General features: G+C 42.4%; 1 protein-coding gene across 2 annotated transcripts in view; it reads right to left on the bottom strand.

Annotated features, from left to right (window-relative positions):
* Window positions 1–1,145: 1,145 nt before the first annotated feature.
* Window positions 1,146–11,825, bottom strand: part of LOC126917947 (protein apterous-like) — a 54,179-nt gene continuing 43,499 nt past the window's right edge. For both annotated transcript variants that reach the window (XM_050725429.1, XM_050725430.1), the window contains exons 5-6: window positions 7,736–7,953; window positions 1,146–2,907 (exon numbers count right to left, since the gene is read on the bottom strand). In XM_050725429.1, coding sequence (XP_050581386.1) covers window positions 2,692–2,907; window positions 7,736–7,953 — 434 coding nt within the window. In that variant the 3' untranslated portion in view covers window positions 1,146–2,691. The remainder of the gene's footprint in view (window positions 2,908–7,735; window positions 7,954–11,825) is intronic.

Genomic DNA, 11,825 nt, shown 5'->3' with positions numbered 1-11,825 from the left:
ATTATTCATAGTAAAAAATTATTCATTACGAATAAATACTTTACTCCACGCTTCTTGTTGTCGAATAAAAATCTTCAAAATGGTAGCACCTTAATCTTTTATTTCCAAGCTTCTTTGAAGAATACTAAAAACGTTTCAAAAAAACCAACGAATCTCACGAATTCATCCATTTCAAACGAACACACCGTTTGACACGCCTCGTTATCAAATTGGAACAAGCAAAACGACGACGCGCGCGTTCAGGCCGCACCGTATCATCGTTTGGAATATCGCGAGCGAGTAGCACGGATGCTATTAAGCCCCATTAGAAAGATTGCGGCGTTGAAGATGTGGAAAAAAAAATGGTAAAAAGAGGCGGCCCTCGACGCAGGCAAAGTTAACGAGAAATTTCTTTTCCCGCGCGTACAAGAGTCGAAGATAATTTGCACGGAATCAGCCTTGCGTAATTCGGATTGACGTGCAACGTGTAATTTTAATTTTAATGTTCGCCACTCACGGGATGCGCACTGCTCCTCTAGTTACGCGTAACAGGGTCGTTAAATCGGTTGCCAGCCTTATAAAACCTCGCCCTCACCCCGCCAGTAAATTTCAAGCGCAGAAAACGCCTGTGCCGTTGATTCGAATGTTTCCTACTTTTCCCTCGTTTCCCTCCATATGCGCATATGCATATATTCCGCACGAACGTTTCGTGAAATCGTGTACTTTTTAAATATGCTTCGTTTTTTCTTTTATAGAGATCAGTTTTGTAGATAAGATTTTATGAAGAAGTTACTTTCTATCGAGCGAAATTTTTGTTTTTACAGAGGATCTTAGATCTTACATTTGATAGCTAAATAAATAATTTGTTTAAAATAAATATTTCCTTTAGTTATTATCCAAGTATTAACCCTTTCGCCCTTTCTTGAGATACGTAAAGAAATTATTTTGTCAGCTATCTTGTCAGCCACAGAGATATATTTTCTTATCTCTTTGCGAAGGAATCAATTTAATATTTTATTTTCTTTCTTCCTCTAAAAATCTGAGAATTGGAATTTTAATACGTAGTCGTATTAATAACTGTGAATTCGATGTTAAGGATAGACAAGGCAAAGGATGTGAAACGGTGGCAGAGGGTTTACAAAGAAAAAGTCGAGAGAGGCAGCGAGTATATTGTCAAAATATATTCAATGAAAAAATCATCTTGTAAAATTAGACAATCGTTCCATTCGTTACAAGGGTATTAATAATAGGAGTGATAATAATAATAATCGACGTCATCATTATTACCTTGCCTAACAGAACCGCTACCGAATGCAATTAGAATCCCTACAACCTATAGCGGTGCCTTAAGAAACTTGAGGAACGTCCTTTATTTACAACAATTATCGTGAAATTTACGCCAAGGATTCGCGATCGGGCGCGACGCGAGCGGCAATTCATTCTATCCCTCATTCTTCTTCGATTTATTCCTTCCTCTTCTCATTCTTTACTTGAGCAATAATTACAGTCACACTCGTTAAATTCACGCTCGACGCGCCCGAATTTATTTATAAATAATATATATATTTATATATTTATATATTCGTATTTATATATACTCGACGTTAAAACCCAACGTTTCGCGCGACACGAAACACACTGGAGTTCTCTGTTTAATTATCAATTTCGATAACTCTTCGTTCACGCGTTTCAACACATGAGTCAATGGTTCGTCGTTGATATTGATCGTCGAGACGCGTTGGATCGAGTTAATCGTAACGATACGGAATCCCTCAATCGAAACCCTTCATCACCTTGATTCACATAACGATAACGATTACGAAATGTTATTGTGTACGTACATATAATTGTTTAATGCATTCGTTTATTTAAACACGTAATACCAATAGAAAAGTATTACGTTCATCCTCCTTCTACTAACCCCGTGGAAACGTTGGATTTTCACACAGCACTGGTAAGGTTTGTAACCTTTAACTAGGCTTACCTCAAAACGCTTATAACCAATAAATAGACATCGACAACTAATTACAAACGCTTCCGAGCCGGGTGTACTACATCGACGTGTCCCATCGAAACGTGCACCCTTCGTGTGTACGTATTTCCGTGTAATCGTTCGTGCACATGTGTCGCGAAATTCACCATAATGTGACAGAAAACTGTAGTAGATCAAGTTCTCTTCGCTTATGCCTCGCTTACAATAAATACATCTTCTATACCATTCAATTAATCGATTCTTCTTTATTGTACAATCTCCATTTTCCCCCAGATCGAATGCCGCTCGGTCCACATGGAGAACATCCTTGCTAGGAAAATCTTATTTTCATCCTTTCACTCGTCTCACGTTTCTAATTATTGTTACCGTGTTCCGTGTAGGCGTAGCGAGCTACATTGTATTGGATCAATAGATCCACGTAGTTACGGGAAAATCTCGTAAGAAATGGTTCGTCAAAAACGAAACAACTTCTTTTTCTTTACACAGCTTCCTACCGAACCCTTAAAACGCGAGATACCACTCGTTTCGACGAATAAATTATTCACAGTGTCGTTGTTCGCGCGTTCTTAAGGACAAAGAAAGTCGTGGATTCACGTAATCGAATAAAACAGTTCCTCGTTTCGTTGCGTGGCGTCGAATCCGCGAATTCTCGACCACGTTAACGACGGGCGTTTTACGAATCGTTCGGCTGGCCTGTCCCGGAAATGGAATTTCGGAGATCACGCGCAGTCCAAGGACGCCAAGGACGCTGGACTGTGCGGTCCGCCCAGCATGAATGGAGGACTCATCGGCGGTCCACCGCTTCCGGTGCTGTTCCCATAAAGCTCAAGGTCGCCAAGGGAACCGCCGTCCACGCTGCCGTCGCATTTGTCCGACTTCCCCTCCTGCTTCAGCACCATGCGCCGCCATTTTGCGCGGGCGTTCTGGAACCAGACCTGCGAACACATCGAAACCACACCGTTGAATGTATATACGTATCGCGTACCTTCGCGTATTCGATGCTTCAGCCGCGAGTGCTGATCGAAGAGAGAGTGCGCGGAGAGACTCGTGCACCGGATACCCGATGGATGTTACTATTCTTCTACGATTTCGAGTACATTTTTCTAGTGTTGTTGATATATTTGTTCGCGGATACTTTCGAGTGTTTGCTCTGAGCCTCGTTAGAAAGTCAATGAAATGATATAATAGATTATGGAGAGCTTGCAACTCGCATATTTTAGATGTATTAGACTGTAGCGTGGAGTGTTTGGTTTTGGAGTATCAATTTAGTAACGATTTCAGTTCTTAGGAAATATTTTTACTCTCTGTACATTATATTTCCTAGATTGATTTAAATGTTTTCAGATTTTAGCTGACAGAAAACGCTTCTTTTTGGGGATTTAATCGACTATGTTTCTTTAAAAATCGGACATTAACACCGGATTAGTGATTGCTTCCTCCATTTACCCCGTGTATTTAGATTTGCAAATTGCAAAGTTGGAAGGCGTGTTTTTAACTCTCTACACTTTAAAACCTTCTTTCCTCCATTTTCCTCTGGACTCGTAAGTTCGCCATCCTCGAAAGAACATCGCCTAAAAAGAAGCACACCCCAATTTCTCCCGTGCCTTTACCACGCCTCGTTGCACCTGACGACGAGAAGAAACGCGGGACAAAAGGAGATGGAGGACAGTCGCAGTGAAGAGAATGGTCGAGGAGGACCAAAAAGCTCGCGCGCCACCAATATATCTTCATCGAGGGGGCGCACTCGGAATACAGAGGGAGAAAGAGCGTGCAATTTAAATGCAACCACACGCGCAGTGGCACGTCAACGGGCCAGGCCCTGGCTAGGATAGCTACATCGTCCATACAATGCAACAATATATAATGCCACGATACACAGCCTCGAGCCTCTCCCTCTCGCCACTCTACCCTCTGTTCCCGATAGATAAAAGACGGCCTCGATACACGGATCCGGCGTCGCCATTTTCAAGAGAGTCTCCTCCCCCGCTAGCTGAAAACCAGCAGAGACTTCCAACCGACACAACCTGGGTCTCCCCTTCGTGGTCGAAGCGTGTACGAGTGTTTCTCCCTGTGGCGAACTCGCAAACTCTCTCGCGCGCGCATGTTTGTATTATACATACTTATAACGTGGTTACCACTGTGTAGGTTGTGTGCACGTTTGTACATGTGTATGTATGTTTGTACGGAGTTTGAAAGTGTCGGTGGGTTAGGTACGCGCGTTCTCGTGTATTCGCACATGTATACATAGAACGAAGTACGTAGAGAGACGAGAGGAGAGCGGCGACGAACGCAGCCGCGGCGAATGAGCGAGTATTCGTGCGTTTCGCGATCAATATCAAGCAAGATGGCGACCAAGAACCCTACGCCGCACCGAATACAATAGGCCGGCTCTCGCGCCTCCTCCCCTGGCCAACCCGACGACCCCCAAGCCTTTTCTCTTTCTCTAGATCTTCTGCCGGTTGCTGCCGGCGCCATCGAGTCACCGCGCGCTTCTCTATGTCTGCCTGGATCCACGTGAAGAGGCTGTGCTTCACGGGTGCACAGAGCCGCACAAGGATTTCGAGGATCTCGTTCTTTCGCTAGAATAGAAGGAGTCGCTTCCACAGAAACGGGTTAACTTTATTGGGTGAAGATCGGGGATGGTGGGGTGGAACGTGGTTTTGGTGCGTGCACAGGAATGTTTCTAAGAGGAACTGGAAATCGTTTTTGTCGTAGATTGAGAGCGATTATAATGCAGATTTTATGGACTATGTAAAAGTAGTTTGAACTTTCATGTTGATTTCTCTGATTATTTTCGAAGAGCGCTAATTTTAAAGGATGGAAAGAGTTCTTTAATCTTCAACCTTTGTTTGCATTGACGATGTCATTCACGTTTTTTCGATCGATTCCTTTCTTTGCAACGAAGGAAAATAATCTTCAATGGAACGTTGCGTGTGATAAATTACATCTTATTGCAATAATAAGATCGTAAATGAAACAAAGATCAAATAAAGATTTGGAAACGAATTTTACGGAAATTAAGGAAATCAATTCATTGTCCAATTCGTGTGCAGTCTATGGCTCCATCATTTGTCAATTCAATTTGTCGGTTATAACTCAAGAGGGTCGAAATATACTGCAGCGTAAATCGAATTTTCTACGAATAAAAAACCAGCTAATTTCAAAATCCTATCGCAATAAAATGTTTCCATACCACTAAAACCCATAAACCCTTCAAATCTTCTTGGAACAATACCAAGCTCCATAAACCATTCTTCTTAAGAGCCTCCTAACCAGAAAACAAATCCGATTAATTCGCCATAAAAACTGCGAAGCAACCACAAAATAACCGGAAATGATTTCGCCCATAATCACACGTTTAGGTCCGAATGTCCAGAAGTCAGTCGGGTCTAGTCGGTCCGGTGGCAACGATTTACGCTCAGACAAATGCTCGTTCACGACGATCTTCGATTCGGCGGATCGATCGACTGAGGTTTCGGAGGTTGGTCTTAACGCGTTGAGACGTGTGTGTTCGCACGTTACACCCGTCCCGGTTCACGAAATAGATTCCTGGCCCGTGTAATTTAACAGTAGTGGGTTAACGAGGGCAGAGCGCGGCGCTCGTTACGACAAAACTTGCCCGGCCGGAGATTTTGAGTAGCGGCGGATTGACGGAGGGCCATAATTACGGGGAAAGGCCACAGAGGCTCGTCGACGGAAATATCACCGTGGCCCATGCGGTTCTTTTACCTCAACGCGCCGCCGGCAGCACGCACTAATTGGGAGAAGCGCGCGCGTACGTCTCCACCGCGCGCGGTTCACCCGCCACGTGAATATTTTTATAGGAGTCCCTGGCAAGCGTGGCGACGACCGAACGCCACGCACAAGGGGTGCAGGGAGAGACAGTGAAAAAAGAGGAAAAACGATCGAACCACCGGCTATCCATCTTCCAACCGCGATTTTTGTCTGCACCTTTTTTACCCGCCTCTGGAAACCTCCGCGACCCTCCCGAAACCGCAGGCTCGGCCTCTTCCCTCCTCGTCTACGGACACCGATAGTTATCTATTCGAAACAACATCTTTCCGTGGCGACGATTTTTTTACTCAGTTTTTCGTTTTGCTTGCGCTGCTTCGTTTTTTAAGAAAGTAATGTTAAGGGAAAAAAGAGTTTGTATTGGAAATGGGGGGAATTGAAAAGTGAAAGTTTTTTTAGTCGATTTTCGACTCTTAATACTGCTGTGTTCTTTGAATCATTTTAGGATCGTAATAGAATTTGGATTATTTCATTTTTCAATTCTTATATAATATGTAATCGCTGCTTGCCTATGATCCAACGATACCAATCGATAATTAAATAAAATCGCCATCAACGTATGGAAGCAATTATTTTACAAGAATGAAGAGAGTACGAATTTATCAAGAAGCTAGTAAATTGTCGAGCGTATTAAATGCCCAAAAATATGTTCAAAAATATGTTTGATTAATGAACTTATGCAGGTCCAAACGAAGATAAATGGAGAAAGCTACAGACATTTCACCAAAGTAGGAGGATGATCGATACTGAGAAAACAATCAGCCTATTTATCTTTCACGCAAAAATGAACCACCGTCTGGCCTAGATCAAAACGTAGGATCTCAGGGAAACGGTAGGACGACGATTTTCCCCGGGACCTTCTCTTTTCGCGTACTAACAATCTCTTCTATCTTTAACCTACCGCCGCGTGTTCCACGTTTTCAAGTGCCGCCGAAATAAACGTAACACGGTCGCATAAATTCCAAAGACACCGCGGCTGGATCGAACAACACGAAGAGGGAACGCAACGATACAATCTGTCCGAAACGACGTAGCCGAAAAGGTCCCGGGGACAGTTTTAGCTGGCCTATGAAGGGCGTCATGCGTCATTGACGGCGTGCACTAATTGGAGGAGGCCGGTGCACACCCGACGCGAATACTTTTCCCGCGAACCGACCCTGTAAATTTCCTTTTAATTGCGCATCAAGACGATTCCACGCCTCTAAATATTTTGTCTAGCGTGGAAATACGGTGGAACGTTCAATGTGTAGACGATTCAGAAGATTGAATTTGACAGAATATGATGTGCTTTATATATAAGTATAGTCATTCGTAAGAATTTTTGTATGTTCCATAAGGGGACTCTCCTTGTTCAAATGAATTAAATCGTCGTGTAATTTTGATCGATTTATAGTAACGATGAACACATGGAGTTTGATTTTAAAAAACTCGTGATGAATTGGTAATTAAAAGTAGCACTTACTATCATCTTCCTATGGTAAGTTTTTCTATGGTTCAATTCAAATAAGGAAGTTGATAATTACTGATTGCTATAAGGAACATGGTATATATTATAACGAATAATATAAGAGCAACTAAATTATATTAATTTTCAAAAATCTAATTTTAAACCCATGTTGTTAAAAATCATATTATGAAATTAAAAAGTATCCAATGTCTTGCCAATACGTCTATACGTTTCAGGAAGAGCATAGTACCAATTAATTAACTCCGAAGAAAGCTACTCTTAGGCCAGGAAACCGATTATATATTCCACAATATCAATGTGCATCGAACCTTCATCCAGAGCACTGTCAATCAATAACAAATAACAAATCTTCCCAAGACAAAAGCGGACACACGTCCAAGTAACGATAACACATCCCTCGAATCATCAAACGTCGCAGAACTCGATTCCACGATTAAACTGGAGTAAATGTAGCACGAAACGAAGACTATGGCTATGGCTTCGTCACCAGATCGAAAGCTTACCTGTAACACCCTTTTTGGCAAGCCAGTTTTCTGGGAAAGTTGCTTGAGATCCTTCGCATCCGGATTGTGATTGATCGCGAAGTAACTCTTCATCGTCCTTAACTGGTGATGCTTGAAACTTGTTCTCATTCGTTTTGTTCTGCTATTGGAACCAGGTATGCCGGGAGTCGCCGGTCCTCCTCTACCGAAGGGCATATCTATGTAGTCCGCGTTCAAATCTGCAACATAAATTCCCAACATCCGGATTATGCGTCTTAATTAAACACCGGTGTCGCGGGCTATTTTTGAAGCCGCCCGTATCGCCTGTATCAGTTAGGGGGATCTTTTCCCGGCGGCGGTGGACCGAACCTCTCTTCGCGCGCTAAGGGTTGGACCCGGCTTTGGATTTATGTCTCGCCTTCCACGCAGTTCGTCTCGCCGATACCACGGAACGTCAATATCGCCGCGACTTTATTTACCGTCGTTTATCGTTTACCGTCTAATTGTTTAAATGAAAGGGTTAATGATATGGAGGTTTGATAGGGAAGATTTGTGTTTACTTGGTTATATTTTCTTTCGGTTGGATTATTTGGAAGTTCGTCAGTCGTGGATTTTCTAGATATACTGTGCAGTATTTGGCAATCCTTTTGATCTGATTCTGTCATTTGTTCTATTGTTTTTAGAAATCAATAAAATCGAACGAATGCAATTTTTGTATTAGTGTATTCAATATCAGGTGAAAAGTTATTATTTCCAATGCTTACAAATGATATAATGTTAAAAATAAATACGCATGGAATGAAACTTCCTTCCTTTAGGACCCGCTAAGAATGAAATTCAAGGAAACTGGAACATGTTTTTCCTCCCAAATTCCTAACGTCTCTTCGTATTATCATCACCTATCAATTTCACTGCTTCATAGCAAACACGCTACCGAAAAATCTCATCGAAATTCAAAAGCGATAGGGGGCAACGTTGGTAGCCGACGATCACGCATCTCGATCGGAAATAAAGTTATCGTGGCAACAATTGCGGGCTCTCGAGGCAATGCGAAGAACCGTCGGAAGCGGCAATGCGGCTGGTCGCGACTCTAGCGCTGTTTGATGTGTATCACAGCTCATTAGCTCCTCGAGTGCAAACAAGAAGGGTGATAGCGTATGCGAAAGACCAGTGGATACACGGCCAATTACAACTCTATGCAGCAAATAGTTTGCAGGCACGATACCTCATTCCGGTATATCTATCCTGTCCCCGAGACTTCGCCAGTCCACCAGAGAATAAAGCGACGCTCCGACAGCCGTCCAGCCAGATGCCGGATCGATAAGATCGAGATCGATCTTCTATCGCGTGGAAATCTACGAAACCGCTGACTCGTTCACGATGAACGACCGTTCTTACATATTTTTTCCTTTTTTTTTTTCTTTGCCCGTTCATTCGCTACCGTTCGCTATCTGAACTGGATCCTGCGAACTTCTGCCGCTCAGTTGATGAACTTTTAGATCTCACGGAGATCTTATGAGAATTTCTAATTACCGCGTTAGACGATTATTTGGAACCGTGAGAGAGTATCGATATTCCCTTTCCTATTTTTATACTATTAAAGACTCTATACTATACAATCATGCTTCGTGATGTATTTTGTAAAAAATGGAGTTCAGATTGTTGAACGACTTATTTTCATTTCTGTAACAAGCACTTCTGATAAGATCAAATTTGTTACTGAATACATTCAATCTTTTAAATCATCGTATCAGATAGTAAAAAGTATAAATAGCTGAAGTAGGAAGAGCTAGCATATCTTATAAATTGTATTAATTCCAAGGTTAAACGAGCTGGAAATATCTCACAAAAAAATTCAACACAACCTCGTCTTCTCGATCTAAAACATTGTCAAACGACCACCACACGTTCTAAAACCAAGCACACCTTGAGATAAAAGGAAAAACTGGAAGAAATTCTAGTCGAAGGGGCCCGACGACCTTGCCAGCGAAGAAGGTCCAATCGACGAAGTCCCCCCCCCCCCTATCAAATTATTTTATTTCAAACGATAAATTCTCGCGCGAGGCTATCCAGCCAGCAAACAGAACAAATAATTTCCAGTCATCCGTGGGTCCCGTGTCGAGACATCATCGTTCGCGGACACGAACCACGAGATCTTTTTCACAGGAAACAGCCAAAAGAAAAGGACCCAGAGATGAAAGAAAGAGGAAGAAAATGAAGGAACAAAAAGAAAAGCAGAGGAACTGGTCCCGGGGTAGAGAACGGCGCACGGCCGGTGGTTCGTTGAGGCGACTCGTCTCTGGTCCCTCCTCTGTTCCCACGGTCGGTCAACAATCGAAATTAAGTTCTCGAAGGCGGAGAAGGAAGCTGCCGCGGCGCGCTGCCCACGCGCGACACGTACACGCTTTGTTGGGATTGGATTCGTGAATTTATGTCGCGGCGACAAATTTTATCAGGGTTCGGTGGCAAACACCACGCGCCCACGCGCGCCCGTAAATCACCGGCGGAGCACACACCTCTCGGGGATTCGTCGTGTTACGTGCGCGTACCGCGCGATCTCTGACCGCGTGGCCGAGGCCCTCGTACCAACGTCCACCGATCCGGGACCCTGCAGCTCGTGTAAGAATTTTCGTGCACGCGATCGCGATCGTGCCCCGACACCGACGATTGAAAATCCTCGGACCTGATCTAGGTACACTTTGGAACTGTTCTTAAAACATGGATGCAGAGGAACGGTTAAATGCGAGTTGGCATGAAGTCTCTATATGGTGATTCGAAGCGGTTAGGTTACAGTTACAAGGAACGTTATGTGGACAATTTGGATTGCTATGTAGTTAAGAAGAACGTGGATGAAATCAAAACGAAGTATCTTCTAAGTCTTAGGTAACATTGATTGTTTGGAATGAAGAAATAGGAGTTGCTCGTAATTTTATGTGATATCTACTTTATTCTAGGCGGAGTCTTCCACGTTGATTTGATTAAAGTCATTTAGTTAAGCCGAATGTAATATGAGGCAACCTTCTGATAATTAAGAAGATCGTTGATAATATTAAAAATCGAGGTATATCTTTTAAATATCATTACTAATAAAGGAATATTAAATAATATTAAATATCATTACTAATAAAGAAAGGATAAAAGTGGTTTAAAGGTTAACACAACGATAGAGAGAATTTTCTGGCGTGTTTCGGTATAACAACGTTAAAAGTAATAAACGTTAATTTAATGGAGCAAAAATAATGACTCATTGACGAATTACAATGTTTTAGCACAGCTTAATTGAATTACGATAGGCACGCAGTTTTCGTGCTATTAATTTTTCAAGATGAGAAGTTCAACAACACTGAGCGCCTCGTTTTTCAAAGCTACTGACGCGGTTTGCGATATTTTCTTGTTAAGCAAACATTCGACCACTTCACGGTCCAAAAAATCGTACAGCAATTTTGCGGAGTTACACGTCTCGTGCTTTCTAATTGCAAACCATGATTATTGCGTGATACATTCCAGCACAATGCTCGTACAACGTGTTTCTATTCCAATTTGCATCTGTTCTATCGGGTACGTTTCACCTTCATTTGCGATCGAATCTCTGAAACGTGTCTACACATACGTATACTATTCGCTGCCAGAATGTTAATTCGCGCGTGAAGAATTTCTCTAAAATAACTTTTGCATTCCTCGAGGGACAATGTGCAAAGCTTTTTATAAATCTGGTACGTGGTGCAACCGAGAAAGCGATGAATCACTTTGCAGCTGTTAGGATGCCCGCAAAATCGTCCAACAGCATGCGATACAAAACAAAATAATACGCTTCGGAAGAATAACGAAAAACAATGCGACCAAGTTACCTTCCAATATTCTAGAACACTGGATTATGCTCGATGGAAGAAACGATCCGGATAATTCGTAGACACAAATTCTTCTTTCTAAGTCACATAACTCGATGAAAGTGACGAATGATCGAGAAATATAGCTATTACTGTATAAATATATTTTGCTGATACGTGTTACATGGAAGCTAAAAACATAAAGAAACAGTTACCTTGGAAGATTGTTTAGCCAAAAATTTAAAGAAATTAATCATAAGATTAATAGCAGATTAAGTGTAGCG

Source organism: Bombus affinis, chromosome 6 (assembly GCF_024516045.1).
Source record: "Bombus affinis isolate iyBomAffi1 chromosome 6, iyBomAffi1.2, whole genome shotgun sequence".
In the NCBI taxonomy this organism is placed as follows: domain Eukaryota; kingdom Metazoa; phylum Arthropoda; class Insecta; order Hymenoptera; family Apidae; genus Bombus; species Bombus affinis.
This window is presented reverse-complemented; position numbering and strand designations above follow the sequence as displayed.